General features: G+C 39.0%; 2 protein-coding genes across 2 annotated transcripts; one reads left to right on the forward strand and one right to left on the reverse strand.

Moving 5' to 3' along the window:
- Positions 1-13409: 13409 nt before the first annotated feature.
- On the forward strand, positions 13410-14343 carry LOC107792234 (dynein light chain 1, cytoplasmic-like). The gene is made up of 2 exons (XM_016614428.2): positions 13410-13615; positions 13967-14343. The coding sequence occupies exons 1-2, from the start codon at positions 13478-13480 to the stop codon at positions 14111-14113; spliced, it is 285 nt and encodes a 94-aa protein (XP_016469914.1). The 5' UTR covers positions 13410-13477; the 3' UTR covers positions 14114-14343.
- A 1-nt stretch (position 14344) lies between these two features.
- Positions 14345-17011, reverse strand: LOC107792233 (glyoxylate/hydroxypyruvate/pyruvate reductase 2KGR). The gene is made up of 3 exons (XM_016614427.2): positions 16447-17011; positions 15259-15793; positions 14345-14749 (listed from the first exon to the last, which is right to left on the reverse strand). The coding sequence occupies exons 1-2, from the start codon at positions 16861-16863 to the stop codon at positions 15275-15277; spliced, it is 936 nt and encodes a 311-aa protein (XP_016469913.1). The 5' UTR covers positions 16864-17011; the 3' UTR covers positions 14345-14749; positions 15259-15274.
- Between the last annotated feature and the right edge of the window lie 4287 nt (positions 17012-21298).

Consider the following 21298-nt stretch of genomic DNA (forward strand, 5'->3'; position numbering starts at 1 on the left):
TTTTCCCGAGGGGCTGTATATGAGTGATGTTTTGCCTGAGGATTGTTTATGATTCCATCATTTTTCTCATTGTTGCATTGAGCCTCTGTTTGAGAATTGTTGAAAAATATCTTCAAATGATTTTAGTGGAACAGAGTTTTAATGAAATGATTTGATCCAAACTCTGGTTTTTAAAGCCTGTTGTATTTTTACTGAGATTTCATGATATGAACTTTACATGATTTATTGCTCGTTACCACTTCTCAGCCTTTATTTACTGTTGTTACTTACTAAGTTAACATACTCACGTTACTCCCTGCACCTTGTGTGCAGATCCAGGCACTTATAGATGTGGTAGTGAGTGTTGATTGTTTAGTTGCGGATCCATCGAAGTTAGCAAGGTAGTTGCCTAGCGATCGCAGCCCTGCTTTCCTCCCTGTTTATCTTCCCTTAGTTGTATTCAGTTATTTCCAGACTGTGTTAGTCTTGATATTGTTAGACGGTTGCAGTAGATGCTCATGACTAGTGACACCCCAATATCGGGCTTTTTTCCACTCTTTTGTTTTGATTTGAACTCCCTCGTGAAGGTTACATATCTTAAATAGCTTTGGAATTATCGTTGAAATGAAAATATCGGTTTGTTTTGGTAAGGTGTCGGCTTGCCTAGTACCACAATAGGCGCCATCACGACAGGGTTAGTTTTTGGGTCGTGACAAGTTGGTATTAGAGCCTAGGTTACATAGGTCTCACGAGTCATTAGCGGGTTTAGTAAAGTCTTGCTGATCGGTACGGCAACATCATTACTTATCTTCGAGAGGCTGCAAAACCTTTAGGAAATTCCACATTCTTGAATCCTTATTGATTCATCTTGAAGCGTAACTTCTTGAAATCCTTCCACATATTCATGTGCACATATGAGCGCTCGGTATCAGTTGTGCATCAACGGCTTGTGAGTTCCATGGTTGAGGTGCGAGATGTGATTTTGGCATGTTGATGATGGGCCGGTCGGGAGGACTTGAGGCGGGTTTTTTTGTGGCTTGAGTACAGAGATTTCGATTTTGTGAGCACCTGCATTTGGGACTTATATGTCCATTTGTGTCCTTATTGGTGGGATTTATGACTGGATTACTATGGGGTGAGTATGATTTGATAGCGAGATGTGTCTAGATTATTCGAATATGACAAGAAGAGTTTGTTGTAGATGTAGCAAGGACCATTAGATGTTTGACTTCTATCTTGAGTTGGCGTATGGCCTCGAGCTATGGGTGCATTGAAGGACCTCTCATGTAGCTTAGTTGTGAAGTGAGTAGATATTCGTATTGTGTTATGAGTTCAGACTCAGGGGGATTAAGTGATTGCATAATATTTATGATTATGGAGGAGTATAGAGAGATACCAGTGTGAGGCTAAGCAGATGGGTTTTCTTCTGCGGGGTGTTCTGAGGATTGTGTGATCCCTATGTTGTTTGTTGGGAGTCCCATTTTACCAGAGAAATATACGTGTTGCAATTTGAGTTTGGATCGCTTATGAGAGTGAGCTTGACTATTACGAGGGTGAATGTGATATTGCAGATGATTTGAAATACTAAATGGTTTGTGTTGCATGAGCTTATAAAGGATTTAGTTGAATCTCTCTATAGTATTATGGGAGTAATAGAGTATGGGCATTGTGAGTTTTTATGTGTTTTGATCTATGGCTTTGAGCCAATTGGGGGAGTCTGCTATTAATAAGTTGATTGCACGGCTAAGTGTCGTATTAGTTTCACTTTGAGGTATATTGGTGAATCAATTATGACTTGCAGAGGTGGAGATCAAGGATGAATCGAGTAAAGGGAATTTCTAGATACGAATTGTATTAGGTTTTATGAGTATATGAGAATCATGGAATGATTTGAGTTATTATTAGTGAAGGATGTAATGTGCATGGAGTAAAAATTTATCTAATTGCATTAAGGTTGGGTTACATCCTTAGGTGTTGGAGTGCTAATGGGGCACAGGTCGATCGGCCCGTTTGATCAGTCTAATTGAGATTTGAGTAGAGTGGATAATTCTCGAGAATGGTTCTAATGAATTCAAGATTTATATGTGGCAATTGAGAATTTTTGCGGGTTTTATGTGGCTAGAAGATGAGAGTTACATTGGATGGTGTCGAGGCTCGCAGTATTTCTACATCATTGTGGATTTTACATTTTAGTATCAGGAAAGTAAGATGAAAAACTTGAAATTCACAGAAGGTCTCTTCGGAGTGGGTATCTCAATTGTGGTACTTTCGGGGTGCTTAAGAGAGCATTCAGCGGCTTATGAGCCTTAAGGCAGTATGGTTTATATTATGGTCTCGTGTTGTGAGTCTGGGTTGATGATTGAGGTATTATGGCGAGGAGAAGTATCAATGTGAATGCAATTCAGAAGGAACTCGGATAGATAGGACAGCTTGGTAGTAGGTTGGATCGACATAGTAATGAGTATGATTAGTTCTTTGGGTGTTTATGAGGTAACAATGCTCTTGAGTTTTGGTGACCTGGATAGCTTGGTTGGGTTAGAAGGATTCAATCTTGACGGTTGGGTTTTGTGCAAATGGGATTTGGAGAGTTCTCAATAGTTTTACCATGGTTCGAGGTATATATTTCCTATCGGTGTGTGGAACATGTTGCGAATAGGGATTTTCTCTTGGATGAAATCAAATGGAAGGTTTCTAACTTGTTGAATATGTAGTTTACTGTGACTCAGAGTGGATTATGAGATTTTCATACTTTTCATACGATGGCATGGTACATGCGGTGTGTTATGTGAGATTGAGATTTGCATGAGCAGAGTCACAAGGTATCCTTAGGCGGCATGGGCAGTTTCAGATGACTAGGTAAAAGATATTATTATTTGGTGTGGATTGATAAGAGTATACAATTCAGAAGGGGGAAATGTGTTTTGATTTATAGATACTCCATCGGTATTGTGGTACCCGTCTAATTGATCAACTGCTAGTACTCAGATTTTGTGATGTGGCATGGAAGAACCAGATAAGCATTCCTCGTGGGATGATCTTGTATGAGAGTTGCGTCAGATATTTGACCGGTGGAGTTGGGATCATATATGGTGATTCGTGTGCTCTATGGATTTGGAGACTAGGAGTTCTCATGAGTAGATTGTTTCGTGGTTGTGGACTGTGAAAATGTAGCTATGATTAGTCAGAGGGTAGTGTGTGTTGTGATTCAGTCACTGTGAACTTTCAGAGGGTTATTTATCGGTTGTGGGTGACCAGGGGTTCCATTGGTAGGCCCAATGAGGATGTGTATTCTACACCGAGTCGGATTTGTTGACTCTGAACTGCTATTGTTGAGGGATGTGCCATTCAGTTAGAATTGATTTTATTCGTATCTGATATGTTCTATGTGTTACTCTTCTGTGTTACGAGGGGTTATGATTTGTTGATTATATACACATATGGTGTGGTTCTATTAGGGTCTTATAACGGAATTTGAGCGGGAAGAGTATTGGGTATTGCTTGGTGGATGGCATATTACTTATGCTCTTTCGGGTTTTGTGTGACATTATGTCATTTGCTTCTCCGTGGTTATAGTAATGCACTTTGAGTACTTGATGTTAAATTGCGCGTGGTTATTGATTTTGAGCAAGATGGCTTGAGGTATATGCCATACATTAGTGTTTGGATGGGCACACATTGCAGAGAAATTATATTGAAGTATGAACCTTTGTCTTAGATTTGTGTGATGGTCCTACGGGGTGTGATGGATTTTTAGTATTTTGTTGTGGTTTGAGTCATATTTCTTCATGATTTGAGTACAATTGGGATGTTGCTATTGGGTGCACGAATTGCACAGGTTATGGCTTTGGATTATATTGATGTGTCATGTCATCAGAGTGGTCGTGTTGGATGAGATGGGGTTATTGGACCTAGAATGAATACTATCAGAATTGGTTACAACATGGTTGGAAGAATAATATCGGAAGTCCACTTAGAAATATGCTATAGTTCCTGTTGGAGAATAGGGAGCTCCATGACTTGTTGATTTGACGAATGGTTACGAGTTTCTGTGCATTTCTTTCATCATTGGCAGTATATGAAAGATTTAGAACGAGGCTTTGCTTGATAAGAGGTTATTTACCGATATTGGATTGTTTTGAGCAACTACTGTGATTAGAAGTTATCGCTATGAGTATTTGAGTCATGTGGTATATCGTGTGATTACATTTTTGGGTTACGGATATGGTTTGATACAGCTTGTTCGGCCTTATACAATGTGTAGATGCGAGATTCTGATCTTATAGAAAATTTTAGATGTTGGAAATTGGGTTCTAAGACTTATGGACTAGGTTAGATTAAGAAATTTCGGTCATGTGCGTTATCAGACCTATATGGGATAGTGTGACGTGGGATCACACTTGGGTATGTGCATAGTGAGGATACATGGCGATTTTATGGCTTTTGGAACAACTCTGGGCACGTTCAAGGATGAACGTATGTTTAAGTGGGGGAGGATGTGATGACTCGACCGGTCGTTTTGAGCATTTGCATTTCGCTCAATTTTTTGAGGGCATGAGTAGCTCTGTATGAAGTATTATGACTTATGTGAATCGTCGATTTTGGTTTTCAGGTAATTCGGAATTGATTTGGAAGAATGATTCTCAGCTAGAAGCTTTAAATTTGAAAGGTTTGACCAAGTTTTGACTTTTTATGATTTGACCTCGGATTCGATTTCGGATGGTTTCGTTAGCTTCGCTGGGTGATTTTGGACTAAGGAGCGCATCCGGATTGTGATTTGGAGGTCTGTCGTAGAATTTGGCTTGCAATAGCGAAAGTTGAAATTTTGAAAAGTTTGATGGGGAGTGGACATTTTGATATCGGGCCGGATTCCGATTTCGGAAGTTGGAGCAGGTCCATAATGTCAAATGTGACTTGTGTGTAAAATTTGAGGTCAATCGGACGTGATTTGATAGGCTTCGGCATCGGTTATGGAAGTTTGATGTTGTTATGTGTGTTTTGAGGCCTCGAGTAGGTCCATTTTATGTTATGGAACTTGTTGGTATGTTCAAATAGGGTCCCGAGGGGTTCGGGTGAGTTTCAGATAGGTTTGGGTTGTGTTGCACTCATTTTTTATGTTTCGACGTCATTTTTCAAGCGTAAATGGTAGTAGATTAAGAAAATAAGCTCCAATTTCTGTTTTTATTGAAGAATTAGATCTGTATCGTAATTACGGAGTCATAGCAAAAAGGATCGTTGAATTTGGACATCGTATGAGTATTTTATGGTCATTTTACTAAGTATTGGCTTACGAGATTTTTCAGATTAATTATGAAATTGCCATTGAATTCGTATTTAAAAATCTGCACTATTTTCAAATATCGAAACCAACATATCTCCTTCAATATAAGGTCAAATGGAGTGATTCAAGAGCCTAACGTGACTGAAATTTCATAAGGAATCCATTTGAGGTATCGAAAGAAAGTTTCGAGATCATTTGGCATGAGAAGCGAGGTAGAATAGCTGGAAGAAAAATATAATAAATAAAGGTTTGTTCATTTGGTCATATTTTGAGTTGGGGAGCTCAGATTTGGGCGATTTTGGAGGCGATTTTCACCATATGGATTGGGGTAAGTGTTCTCTACTCGATTTTGGTTATATTTCATGAATCCATCTTCGTTTTTTGCATTTGATTAATGAGTTCAAAGTGAAATTTGGGGGGTTTTGCCTAAAATTTCATAAAGTGAATTTTTAAGTTTTAAACATCGATTCGGAGTCAGAATTGGATGAAACTAGTATGGTTGGAATCATGATTGAATGGGTTATCAGATTATGTGAGTTTTGTCTGGTTCTGAGATGCGGGATCAGATTGGGATTTTTGGCCAATTTTGGGCTTTTGATTAAAGATTCGACCTTTTTCGATTGAGATTGGTTCCTTTAGCATTGTTTGATGTATTTGAGTTATTTTTGGTTAGTTTCTAGCCGTTCGGAGTCGTAACGTGCGAGATGGAATTTTTGGAGCATCGCTTGGTTTGCTCGGTATTGGAATTGGCTTGTTTAAGGTAAGTAAAGATTGTAAATCTAGTCCTGAGGGTATGAAACCCCGGATTTCGTATCGTTTTACTATTTTGAGGTGATGCACATGCTAGGTAATGACGTGTGAGTGTGAACCATTAGGGATTGTGACTTGGTATGTCCCATATCAACTATAAAGTTGTGTATTTGGTTGAAACTATATAATACTTATTTGTTTTAGAAAGAGTTTCTGTAAACTGGGTTGAATGCCATGTTTGGGCCTTGTGCCAGAGCTGTTTGGACCATTAGGGGCCTTTTTCTTACTATCCTCTTACTGTTTTTGATTGAAAATCTATACTCAGTCATGTTATACTTGTTGATTTCATAATTCAGTCTTTATTACTCCGTTTTGATGCATATAAATTGTTTTGGGTTAAGTACCCTATTTTTACTGAGAGCCCGAGTGACTTGAGAGGTTTATGACTAAGTGAGGCCGAGGGCCTGATTTGTGAGGATATTTATGGGATCGGGTTGCACGCCATAGCATGTTTTACTGATTCATGATTGAGTGAGACCGATTGCCATATTTGTGAGGATATTTATGGGATCGGGCTGCACGTCGCAGCATGTTTTACTGATTCATGATTGAGTAAGGTCGATAGCCTGATTGATTTATGCCACGAGATGGCTTGTTATAGCGCTTGGGCTGAAGGAGCCCCTCCGGAGTCACACCCCCAGTGATTGCAGGTACCTACTGAGTGATGTTTTGCCCGAGGCGCTATATTTGAGTGATGGTAAGGTATGCATGAGGGGCTGTATACGAGTGACTGTGAGGTTTTCCCGAAGGGCTGTTTGTGATTCCATCATTTTGCTCACTATTGCATGGAGCCTGTGTTTGAGAACTGTTGAAAACTATCTTCAAATAATTTATTGGAACTGAGTTTAAATGAAATGATTTGATCCAAACTTTGGTTTTTAAAGCATGTTGTATTTTTACTAAGATTTCATGATATGAACTTTACATGATTTATTGCTCGTCACTACTTCTCAGCCTTTATTTACTGTTGTTACTTACTGAGTTGGCATACTCACGTTACTCTCTGCACCTTGTGTGCAGATCCAAGCATTTCTAGATACGGTAGCGAGTGTTGATTATTCAGTTGCGGATCCATCGAAGTTAGAAAGGTAGTTGCATGGCGATCGCAACCCTGCTTTCCTCCCTCTTTATCTTTCCTTAGTTGTATTCAGTTATTTCCAGATTTTGTTAGTCTTGATATTGTCAGACGGTTGCAATAGATGCTCAAGAATAGTGATACCCCGATGTCGGACTTTTTTTCCCGCACTTTTGTTTTGATTTGAACTCCCTCGTGAAGGTTACATATCTTAAATAGCTTTGGAACTATCCTTGAAATGAAAATATCGGTTTGTTTTGGTAAAGTATCGGCTTGCCTAGTACCATGATAGGCGACATCACAACAGGGTTAGTTTTTGGGTCGTGACACCGCTGTTTCTGTATCTCGGATCGTATTACAACGTTTGCAAAGTCATTGAAAAATAGCTGTTATTTTGTTGCAACAAAGAAAGTTCCAACATAATATACTGGAGATCGATGCACCTATGTATGAACTTCAAGCATATTATGCTAGAACTCTAACACGCGGAAACTTTCAGTATATTATTGGAGCACCTGTGTATGAACTTCCAGCATATTATGCTGGACCGGTATATTATACTGGAACTACAGTATATTATGTTGGAATATTTTTCGGATTTTGAACAGTGTTTTCGTTCAGATTTATCTTTACATGAAAAGTGGCAAAATTTTGATTACTTTTGAAACTGTGGCTATTTTTCAATGACCACTTGTAAATCTGGCTATTTTTTAATTTCTCCCAAAAGTTATTCGTGCTAAGATGGGTTGGTTCAAGATGGACAAAATTCGGGTCATAGCCCAACCCGCCCAACTCTTATTAAGCTTTAATTAATATGTGTTTTCTTATAAATAGTATAATTACTAAATAAGACTTTGTTTTTCTTTTGCTATGGTCATATATAACATATCAAATAATAATAAAAAGGATCAAGATAAGCTAAGTTCAATAAATAGGCAGGTCAATAACTAGCTCAACTTTGGGTGGGTCATTTGGGCTTGGGCCAAATTTTACAACTCTAGTTGCCCCCATTTAACCTATACCCACTTTTTAAATTTTTTGGAACTAGTACCCAAAGTTTAGATAACTTCCTATTTTAATGTAGTTTATGATGTTTTATAGCGGTGAGCTATTGTGACGCTTTATTTTTTTTATTAATGCTTAGGGTTACTTCTTCTTCTTAATTGCAAAATGGGTTTGTAAGATTTTTTGTTATTCTAAGAAATTGATGATTGAGGTTGTTCTTGATGATATTTGGAGGTTTTTTTTCAAATTTGAGCTCATTTGGAGTAGATTTTGGTGTTAAATCGTGTATTGGATTGTTGAAATTCAAAGAACAAATTTTTGCTTTTAGGCAATTTGCACTTTAGACTTAAGTTGATGTCACGACCCGGCCTTGGGGAGCGCGACCGACGCTCAACCGAGAAATCCCAGTCAAGCAAGCCTGCTTGATGACTTCTACCTGACCTTACCCATGAATAAAGTGAAGATGGATAACATTTGTTATACAATGAGAGGATTTCGTGAACAACACCAATTTCATTATCATTAGTTACTTCATTTGCAATTTCCAAAAATATATTACACGTTCATAGTTTAGAAGTGGGGACATGTGATACAAATACAACATTTCTAGTTTGACTTTTCAAAACCAAGATACAACCCACACTATATCTACGGAACCTCTAATAGATAGAAAAGAGTAATATGGTGGTGCCGACAACAAGGTCTCGGCTATACCTTAAAACAGTATACATAAGGTATAAAAGACACAAGACCCCGAGATGAAATGAGGCTCACCAAGTCAGTTGAGAATAGGGTGTGCCACTATCACCGATCGATGCCGCCTGCTATGGAGCCACCTGCATCCATTAAAGATGCAGTGCACTCGACAAAAGGGACGTTAGTACATATGGAATAGAACTAATATATAAATACTAAACACATCCTCGATGAATCGAGTAACAATACAAGAAGAAAGAAACATGGAATCAATGAGAGACTCAAACAATATCAAAAGCATCAAGTTAAGAGAAGATAATTTTTCAAGTGAATAACAATATTTTTAAATTGGGAGATCTTTAGTACCGATACACCACCGTGCTTTTAGCACAGGGTACGATCTCAGCCCAATCGGCTAGTCGTCTCATCCCAAGACATCCAATCATAACACCACCACGTGCGTGACGTCCTATCTCGACCCAATCGGCTAAGTTGTATCACCACAATGTCGTGTGGGTCGACATCACATTCCGCTAGCAATCATCTTATCCCAATTAAGGGGAATAATCTCAATACATCAATCTCCTCCCAATTAAGGGGAATAATCTCAACATATCAATACGGGAATTTATCCCTCAATCACTCTTACACCGACACGTGTAGTTTCGGGGTTAGGTTATTTCAACCTACCCTTCCTCGATGACTAAACGATGCTCCCAAAATATTTATTATATCAAGGAGTTAAAGCTCTTTTCATAATCTTTCATACATTCTTTTCATTTCATTTGCACTATTGGCCACAGGTGTAATTTCATTCTTGGCACGATGGCCACATTTTATATCTCATACTCACTTTTTTCGCTTTCAAGCATCATCATAGATTATCAATAATAAGGGCTTTTGTAATCAAGACTTTAATATGTACATGAGCAATAGAAGTCTTAAACACATTGAATATTTCTTCCAAGAATAAGGCATAATAAATCTTGCATTTGAAACATGAGTTGAAGTCATAGCATTATGATATATAAATCATACTTGAATACATTCCCGAAGGAGAGCATAATATTATAGGAGCAATTAAAACACATTTTGAGCATATAATTTTCGATACATGCTCATTTGGAATAGCTGAATCTACTAGGGATGGCTCAAAACACGGGAATAAGGAACTTGGGCTAATCATACTTGAATCTTACGAGAACATCATGGAATTCGACTATACAATAGAAGTTAAGCCAACATACCTCGCTTGAGCCTTTTTAAACTACTACAACACTCCAAAAATCTTAGCGACGTCGATCTATCAGGGACATAACAAAATTGAACCATAATTAGGAGAGATTCATGGGTTCAGCTCACATACGCATTTCATCAAGCACTAGGTGTTCAAATTAGACTACAAGGTTCTCGTATAAAAAAATTTTCACCCCACCACCCATATCAACCAATAATTCATCCCGAGCAATTCAACAACCTTCAAGACCCCTCTATCGAAACATGCATGCCATATCTTCTACTCCCCGCCCGGCTTGAACCCAAAACAAACTTGCATGGATGATGTAGAACAAGAACTTACTCGGATAGGTGGTGGCCTAGTGAGTGATTCTCTTGAATCTTCAAGACTAGGGTAAAGATTGATGATCAAAGCACTTGGGGGATTCCTCATCTCTCTAAAGCACCCCCCTCCCTCTAAAATAGCCGTTTTTACCAGCCAAAATAACCCCAAGTCGTTTTATAAAAAATGAGGTCGGGTTATAAAATCACAAAATGAACCCTCCGAACTCATCTACGCGGTAGCAGAATGCACCGCAGATCAGGTCTGCGGCCCGCAAAATGGACCCAGAAATGGTCCTAAAAACTGGGTTGGCCTGATCAAGTCTCGGCCGTTTTGCTGCCCGCAGAACAGTTATGCGGTCGCATAACGCACCGCAAAAGTCTCCTTTCGAAATTTTTCATGTTGAATCTGCGACGAATGTGCAGCCCGCGAAATGATTATACGGTCGCATAATGGACCGCAAACAGTTGAGAATTTGCTTTGCATCTTTCTTCTGAATTTCATGTTGTTCCTGTTTTTCATATGATTTCTTTGTTGATACTAATATTGTCTCCTTTTGTCTTTTTGTTTTCTTGAGCCAAGAGTGTTTCGAAAACAGCCTCTCTACTCCTTCGGGATAGGGGTATGGTCTGCGCACACACTACCCTCCCCAGACCCCAGTAGTGAAATTTTACTAGGTTGTTGTTGTTGTATAATGGACCGCAAAATGACCTCCAAAAATTGTCTTTGTTCCTATTGCACTCTGCGACGGATCTGCGATCCGTAGAGTGATTCTACTGCTGCATAATGGACCATAGAAATGTCATGTTCTGCAAAAATTATTCTTCCAACTTCCTGACGCACTACACAACCCAAAAAGTTCGTACCACGGCGAGCTACAACCCTCAAGCATGTTAGCTCACCTTGGCACCACGAAATCCCGTGTTCTAGATAAAATTTTATGGGGCCTTACAATTGCCTTTAAGTACATGAAAACATTGGTTGCACTTCAGACCTATTTGACCTTAAGTGCATCTGACGTGTAATTTTTTCACTTCAGACCTATTTGACCTTAAGTGCATGAAAACATTGGTTGTACTTCAGACCTTTTTGGCCTTAAGTGCATCTGAAGTGTAATTTTTTTCATTTTAGACCAATTTGACCTTAAGTGCATTAAAATATTTATTGCACTTCAAACATATTTGGCCTTAAGTGTATTTAAGTATAATTTTTGCACTTTAGACATAATTGGCCTCGAGTGCATTGCACTTCCGACTATTTCTTTTAACTTCAGACCCGATAAGTCTGAAGTTAATCCTAAAGTATGTGGGCTTGCAAAGTTTTGTACAAAGTGAGTATAAGTTAATTGTGACCCCAAAACTAGGTATAGATGCAAATGGCCATGTGATAGGGCTGGTTATACAGAGGGGGTGGGCTGGGACGCGATTTCCAGTCCATCGTCCAAAAGAAAGATTTTTTGTTACTCCAGTACTAGTATTTATACCCGCGCGTTGCGTGGAGAATATATTGTACTATCTTGACATTTGGCTTAATCTTATGAACAATAATTTTTTATCTTAAAATTGCTAAGTGGCTTTTTATTATGCTGTCACTTGAGTTAATATGATGTCTTTGCATATCTTTTTATTACGTATAGATAATATAATATCTAATATATAGATACCTCCTTTAATATAACATAGATAATATAGATTTCTTACTTCGTCCATAATATTTTTTTTGTTATTATTTTGTATAAAATGTATCAATATTTTGATTATTTTTTCCTGTATCGCATGGAATAAGCAATTAGACTTTTCTTTTATTTTATTTTCAATATAAAGTTTTGATTTTTATATTTTTTTACAACAACAACAACAACAACAACAACCCATTGTAATCCCACTAGTGGGGTCTGGGGAGGATAGTGTGTACGCAGACCTTACCCCTACCCTGGGGTAGAGAGGCTGTTTCCAAATAGACCCTCGGCATCCTTCCCTCCAAGAACTCCCCACCTTGCTCTTGGTTGACTCGAACTCACAACCTCTTAGTTGGAAGTGGAGGTTACTTACCATTTTTATATTTTTTTACTTCGTCCTAAATATATGTTCGTTTATTATTTTGTATCAAATGTATCAATAGTTTTAGAATTTTTTCTACATTATATGGAATAAGCAATTAGACTTATCTTCTATTTTATTTTCGATATAAAGTTTTGATTTTTTTTTACTATGTTTCTTGTAATTATTTCAAATTTAAATTAGACTTTTCTTCTTAAATTCAAATTCAAAAAGAATAACTAATTATTACCTAACTTAACTAATTTTGTTCTAAAACTGCCAAGTGGCTTTTAATTATGTTGTCAGTTGGCTTACTATGGTGTCTGCCTCTCCTATTATATATAGATAGATTTAAGGTTTGAATAATTGTTTCATTTGATTAAACCTTTTGTAAAGAATAAACATTATGAGTTATAATATTTTTTACATGAGTTTTTTGAATAAACAAGATAAGAATAACTCAGTCAGAAACTATCTTTTGCGAATTCAGAAGCAGGTACATATGAATGTCTAATAAATAATACGCACACGAAAACAGAACAAGAAAAAATATGAAATTGCTGCTGTCAACTTGGGGATGAGCCATCAGTTGTAGTAAATCAGTGCTCAAAGAAAATTTTGGCACGAATAGATTGACAATTTTGATAAGAAAAAGAGATCATGGAAAGCACGAATTATAGTTTAGGTCTCGTAAGCTCTATCCTCAACATCATTATCCACAAGGACATGACAAAGAGAGAGAAGAAGGTTAGGAAATAGAATAAGGTTAAAATGTGCTTTAGGTGAGTAGGAACACGACACGATCGTATGTGTCAGCATAAGAATATGTGACCTTTACACTTTAGCTGAAACAGGAATTGTGACAAGAGATTTTCTACTCACTCCTTTCATGTTCTTTCTGAGAAAAAACAGGGGAAGGTTCCTCTTGATTTTAAACACCAAAGCTAGTAATAAATTACTGAGTTTGCTTCCACTAGCTAAATTGGGATCTTCTACTTCAGAGCAATAGATAGAGAGAGACAAAGAAAGTTGGCAATATGTTGGAAGGAAAAGCTGTTATTGAAGATACAGATATGCCATTGAAGATGCAGATCCAAGCCATGCGTTGGGCTTCTCAAGCTCTGGATCTTTATGATGTTTTGGACTGCAAATCTATTGCTGCTCACATAAAGAAGGTAGCATTCCAATCATTTTTTTTATCCACAAAAGACTGCCATTTTCTCCTATTTACGGTTTGAAGTGTATGACCATCTTCTCTAAACCCGAGCCGAGTGCATTTTTATTTTCTTAATTATACTATTATGTTTCAGCTTGTCCTCATGTGTGAGCTTACTATTTGCTTTTGGATAACGGTGCAATTTGAACCTAGGCCACATCCTGGCTTGCTCTGATGAATTAGATCATCATTTCATATAAAAGCTTAAGTTGTTACAGAGCACACTTGATTACTTGATTATGTAATGTCTCAATACATTATTTCTTGTAGCTCAGATTATATGTCCGTAACAGCTTTGTAATATTTCCAGGAATTTGACAAGAAATATGGGGGAGGATGGCAGTGCGTGGTGGGGTCAAAATTCGGCTGTTTCTTCACTCATGCTAAAGGAACATTTATCTATTTCACATTGGAGACGCTAAACTTCCTCATCTTCAAAGGAGCCACTTCTCCTTGATGTTGGGTTTTCAAGAAAGGTGGAAGATTGAGATGAAAATGGGACCTGTAATTATTCTTAGCTAGGTCATTCTCAATCTCTGTCCAAGATCCCTCCCCCTTTTTCGACTTCTATTTGTTTTTCACTTTCCACGAGCAAATATCTAGAGAGAAATGAAAACTAAAAAGGATAGATGATAATGTAAATATTGGCAGTTGCCATCTGCATGGATCTTTCACCTTTTTCTTCTAGCTGCTAAGATTAAGTTCCTCGTATATCCATGATTAAATTAGTAAAGTGTGGTGTTCTCCTCAATATTTGGCCTCTATCTGGCATAGGAGCAGTTCACAAAAGCAAGGATATATAGCAGATAGTTGATTGAATACTCAAAAGATGAGAAGTTGTTCAAACTAAAGTGGTCCTTACATTGAGCTGAACATTGCCTGAGATTCAACCACTGTATCTTGGCTGTCAAACTTGAATAGTTGGTGTGCTTGACTGCATACTCGTACTATAAACATTCACAAGAGAGCTGAAGTGAACCATCCTCGGGGCCAATCAGTCATAATCCAAGTTCATTAACACGTTCGGGGGCTTATGAAGTGACGAGAAGTGTATGCTTCATTGAGAGGGGATCCAGACATTCTTTCTGAGAATCTGAAAACAGACATGTACTAGACCTTAAAATTTGACATTAGTTTGAACCTATTGATATATTACATCTCGATTTAGATGTTAGCTCAGTAGTGCTCAATTTCTGTATTGTTGAGCGAACTTGCCTTATAATCTGCAATGCAACTACATATTACCTTCCGTTAATTGCTCAAACACAGAATCTATAAGCAGAGGCAGTAACGATGTAAATAATTTTGTTCAGTTTTTTACTTTGTTAGCTCGCTATGAAGTTTATAGAAGATCCGTTGTTTTCATGAACTAACTTTTTTTGCTATAGCTTGTAATTTTAGCATCTACTGGATGCAATTGTTAATGAAATTTCACTTTACCGAATCAAAAAAGAAGAACTTAAAAAGCATTTCCAAGTTCCAACTACAGCTTATGCTTAAATTTAGAAGGAGACCAGATAGCATGTTATTGAGCACCAATGCAGTATCCTGAATATAGAAGTGGAAGAATGCATGACAAAAAGAAGTCCAAGATCACCATACCTTTTGCCAGAAACTGTCAAATAACAGGGGTCAGTAATGGCTTGTCCGAAAAGTGTGCCTCCAAGTTTGCAACCACGAGGTCAGCCATGTCCTTACGAGTCTCCAAAGTGCTAGCTGCCACATGAGGTGATAGGACAACATTATCAAGTCCAGCTAGTAGCACGGGCGCTTCAGGTTCATATTCAAGCACATCAAGCCCTGCTCCTCCTAATCTGCCTTCTGCAAGAGCAGACACCAGCTCAGGTTCATCGATATGAGAACCCCTCGCAATGTTGATAACAACTTCATGTGGACCCATGGCATCTATGACTTCACGGTTGATAATGTGGCGAGTTTCATCTGTTAAGGCACAAGCAACAACGAGGATCTGACAGTTGGAGGCCAAGTCGCTAACATGTGGATAATAGGTGTACGTTGACTCTGGTTTTTGTGAACGTGAAGTATAACTGATTGAACATCCAAAAGCTTCAGCTCTCTTGGCAATTGCTGAACCAATTCTCCCTAAACCTACAATACCTACTGATTTGCCGCTAAACTGAAAGAAAAATGAAGAGCAAAACAATTAAGCTCTTTGGAGAAACAAAACTTAGAAAGGGAAAAGTCAAAGGATAATATGGTTAGATTTGGTCTGGACCAACTTAAGTACTCTAAAAGAAGAAGATAGTCATATATGTTCAAAATACACAAGTTCATCGTGGGAAGCAGACAATATGCTTGACTCAATTGCATCAGACCAGCTTCAAGTAAGGCATTTGATGAACACGTCCGAAGGCAGATGTAGCATATACTCTATGGGTTCAACTAAACCTAGTATTATGAACGCGGAACATAAATATATATATGCGAAAAAGCACTAAAGTTTCAATAAACATTAATTTATGAAACCATAATTTCAAAATTGCAATGAGTTAGCCTAAAAATCTTAACTATTGAACCTATCTGAACACGTTTTACAAGCATTAACTCAAGAATCTTGAACAAAAGCCAAAATGCTGCTCCTATTATTTACAACTAATTTTGCCTCCGTCAGCATTAAGTTAATGAATCAAAGGAAAAAGCACATTTGACTCTGTTTCTAACCAAATCCAACTAAAGATGCGAACTGTTAAGCAAAAGCCACGAACTTTAAAGGCTAAAAGATGTATATATTGGGCAAAAGTAGATATAACAGTTGTACAAGAATAATACCTTAGTGGTCAATTTGAAATCCTTTTCCTTCCAAATCCCATTCCTAACGAATCGATCAGCTTCACAAATCCTCCTCAATGTGGCGAGTGTGAGTAAAATGGCCATGTCAGCAACGTCATCGGTGAGAGCATCGGGAGTGGAAGTGACCCTAATCCCTCTCTCTTTGCACTTCACCAAATCAATCTTGTCAAGCCCTGAACTGTGACTCGATACTATTTCCAATCTGGGTAGCGAATCAATCAACGCCGAATTAGCTCCCTGAACTCCATTTCCCACTACTGCTCGGATGGAGTTCGAGTGTAGTTTGAGAGATTCAGAGGGAATTTCCCAGTATTTGAAGAGAGTGAAACGTTTGGTCAGCTCTTGCTGGAGGTAATTGGACAGCGGACGCATCAATAATACCCCTATCCCCTCCATTTCTGCTTTACTAGGAAAGAAGGAGCTCTTTTTTGTTCATTCGCACTTCAGTACGCAAGTTTTGGAGGAGCTCTTTGTTGATTACTGACTGTGTTTTACTTTTACTCGAGACATTGAAACCTATTGGTCCAACTAATTCCCAAAATGTTTTCATTTCCAATACTCAAATCCCCTTTGTAATTTTATAGCATGTTCTCCAAGGTGAAAAGCATTATTTTTTTTCCCTTTTGTTTTTATTTTAAGTAGAGGTGTTTGGAAGCTTTTAGAATATAAAAAAAAAAAAAAAAGAGCTTTAAGTATTAGTAGAAGCAAATTTAGAGAAACAAAAAAAAGTTTGACCTAACACTATTTGTTGCTTAGAAGTAACAACAACATCAACAACAAACTCAGTTTGATCCCAACAGGTGAGGTCTGGGAGGGTAGTCTGTACGCAGACCTTACCCCTACCTAATGCAGGTAGAGAGACTGTTTTTAATAGATCCTCGGCTCAGGAAGGGCAAGAAGAAGAGGAAAGCAAGGAAGGAAGAAAGAAGGAAGAGAAAAGAAAAGAGAGAGATAAATGATAAGTAGTACCAAATAATAGCAACAGGGAATACAATAGCTGAGGCGAACAAAACCACATAACGTAATAAAAATCTAAGAATATGAAGGGACATGCATGCTACTAAGACTATCGGTGAAGAACTATAAACTACCTACCAACCTTCTACCTTAATCCTCGACCTCCATACCCTCCTATCAAGGGTCATGTCCTCAGTGAGCTGAAGCAGCGCCATGTCCTGTCTAATCACCTCTCCCCAGTACTTCTTAGGCCTACTCGACCTCTTCTCAAACTCTCCATGACCAACCTCTCACACCTCCTGACAGGAGCATCAATGCTTCTTCTCTTAACATGTCCGAACTATCTCAGCCTCGACTCCGGCATCTTGTCCTCCACGGAGGCTACTCCCACTCTGTCCCGGATAGCTTTATTCTTAATCATATCTCTCCTGGTACACCCACACATCCATCTTAATATCCTCATCTCTGCTATTTTCATCTTCTGCACATGTGATTCCTTAACTAGCCAACACTCAGCCATACAGCATCGCCGGTCGAACCACCACTCAATAAAACTTACCCTTAAGTCTTGGCAGCACATTGCTATCACACAAAACACCGGAAGCAAGCCTCCACTTCTACCACCCCGCTCCGATGCGATGTGCGGCATCTTCGTCAATCTCCCCGTTACCCTGGATAATAGACCCGAGATACTTAAAACTCGCTCTCTTAGGGATAAATTGAGCATCAAGCTTAACCTATGTGTCTGCATCATGGGTCCCGTCACTAAATTTGCACTCCAAGTATTCTATCTTGGTTCTACTCAATTTAAAACCTTTAGACACCAAGGTCTGTCTCCAAACCTCCAACCCCACGTTAACTGTGCTACGCGTCTCGTCAATCAAACTATATCATCGGCAAATAGCATGTACCAAGGCACCTACCCTTGGATGTATCGCGATAGTACATCCATCGCCAAGGCAAATAAATATGGGCTAAGAGTCAATCCCTGGTGCAACCCCATCACCACAGGGAAATACACTGAATCACCACCCACAATCCTCACCCGAGTCTTAGTATCATCATACATATCCTTAATTATCCTAATGTACGCTACCAGAATGCTGCTAAACTCCAAACACCTCCACAGGACCTCACTCGGGACTTTATCGTATGCTTTCTCAAGGTCAATAAATACCATATGCAATTCTTTCTTCCTCTCCCTATATTGCTCCACTAATCTCCTTACTAGATGAATTGCTTCCGTAGTCGAACGCCCCGGCATGAATCCAAACTGATTCTCGGAAATAGACATGCACCTCCTCACCCTGGCCTCCACCACCCTCTTCCAAACCTTCATAGTGTGACTCAACAACTTGATACCCCTATAATTGTTACAATTTTGGATATCACCCTTGTTCTTGTAAAGCGGAACCATCATACTCCACCTCCATTCTTCGGGCATCTTCTTTGTCTTAAAAATTACATTAAATAGCCCAGTGATCCACTCCAAACTTGCCCATCCCGCGCTCTTCTAGAATTCTACTGGGATTTCATCTGGCCCCGTCGCTCTGCCCCTATACATCTTACACATCGCCCCTTCCACCTCTTCTACCGTAATCTGCCTACAGTACCTAAAAACCCGCCGACTCTCGGAGTGCTCTAACTTACCCAACACAATGTGTCTATCCTCTTCCTCGTTCAACATTTTATGGAAGTATGTCTGCCATCTTCTCCTAATAAGTGCCCCGTCCATCAACACTTTGCCATCCTCATCCTTGATGCACTTGACTTGGTATAAGTCGCGAGCTTTCCTCTACCTCACCTTGGCCAACTGGTACAACTTCTTGTCTCCGCCTTTACCCTCGAGCTCCTCATACAAACAAGCAAAGGTCGCGTTCTTAGCCGTCATAACTGCTAACTTCGCCTCTTTCTTTGCCTTTCTGTAACACTCCCGATAAGTCCTTTTTTCCTCCTCGTTTGTACTTTCCACTAGCTTCAAATAAGCAGCTTTCTTAGCTTCCACTTTAGCTTGAACCTCTACATTCCACCACCAGTCCCCTTTATGACTCCCAAGAGAGCCCTTCGTTACCCCTAGGACCTCTCTAGCAGCTACCCTAATGCAATCCACAGTCGTGAACCATATACTAGACGCATCCCCCTACCCCCCACTCATTCAGGCCCTCAAAGCCAACAACTTCCCCTTAACTCCTGAGTTTTGTCCTTGGTCAAGTTACCCCACTTGATCTTAGGTTGCCTGCACCCCGCCCTCTACCTCCTACTCCTCTTGATCTCCAGGTCCATAACTAGGAGCCTATGTAGAGTCGTGAGGTGCTCACTTGGGATGACCTTGCAGTCAGTGCACAGACCTTTATCGCATTTCCTATAGAGAAGATAATCAATCTAAGCCTTGCCCATTGAATTCTGGAAAGTGACCAAGTGCTCTTCCCTCTTCGGAAAACTCGAGTTAGCTATAACCAAATCAAAAGCTCTAGCAAAATCCAACAATGAATTACCTCTCTCATTCATATCCCCAAAACCGTACCCGCCATGCACATCATCATAACCCCTAGCACTAGCCCCAATATGAGCATTGAAATCTCTACCAATGAACAACTTCTTTATGTGCGGGATACTACGCACCATCTCGTCCAAATCCTCCCAGAGTTGCTCCTTGACCTCCTGGTCCAAACCTATCTGAGGAGCGTATGCACTAATCACGTTTATAGTAAATCCACCAACTACCAGCTTAATACTCATCAACCTATCATTCCTAACCTCAACAACGAGCTCCCTGAGGTCCCTGTCAACTAAAATACCTACCACATTCTTACCCTTATCGCTCCCTGAGTATCATAGTTTAAACTCATCTACATCTCGTACCATAGCACCCTTCCATCTAGTCTCCTGAACACACGCTATGTTGATCTTCCTTTTCTGAAGAATCTTACCTAACTCTATAGACTTCCCCGTCAACGTCCCAATGTTCCAAGACCCAACTCTCAGCCTAGAGGCTTTCTTACCCCCCTCCTTCCCACCCCTGGACCCCACCCCAGCCCCACCTTTCTTGCTTAGAAGTAATTTTTGAATTAATTAGCCAAATACAAATGCTTCTCACCAAAAATACTTCTCAAAATAAACTGATTTTAAAGTTTTGCCAAACAAGTTATTAGTATCCTATGTTATGTCTTCAGATTTGTTTCTTTAAAAAAAAATTCTTTATTCACACACAACAAAAGATGCTATGGTTAAGCTTATGTGCTGGTTAAAACACTTTGCGGCTTATCTATAAACTCCAAAAATGCTTGTAAGACAAAATCAGCAACAAGTTATAGTTCGATCACTCTCAACTTGTGTTTTTTTGAAGTATAAGCACTTTTGGTTGGCTAGAGGAAGAAAGGAAGGTTGTGTTCCTAACACATTAAACAATATACAGTGGAATTGGCACTAAAGCTTAGAGGAGTTTTCAACGGGGGAAGTGCACAGTTAGCCACTAATAACACATGTATTTACTTTTAAGCCACTGTTTAAAATATCTTTAGTCTTTAGCCACTACTTTAATAAATTTTACCTATCCGGACGAAAACACTCTTCTGATCATAAAGTTTAGGACCAAATGTCCTTAACTTTTGAACTTGCAACTCTAAGTTCAGGACTACATGGACTTTTGAACTTGCAACTCTAAGTTCACGGCTATATGTCCTTAACTTTTGAACTTGGAACTCGAAGTTCAGGACTACATGTCCTTAACTTTTGAACTTAGAACTCGAAGTTCAGGACCACCTGTCCTTAATTTCTGTGCTAGTAACTCTAAGTTAATGACTACTTGTCTTTAACTTTTGAACTTGTAAGTCTGTCCTTAACTTTTGAGCTTGTTAGTCTAAGTTCAGGACCA

Source organism: Nicotiana tabacum, chromosome 6 (assembly GCF_000715075.1).
Source record: "Nicotiana tabacum cultivar K326 chromosome 6, ASM71507v2, whole genome shotgun sequence".
NCBI lineage: Eukaryota > Viridiplantae > Streptophyta > Magnoliopsida > Solanales > Solanaceae > Nicotiana > Nicotiana tabacum.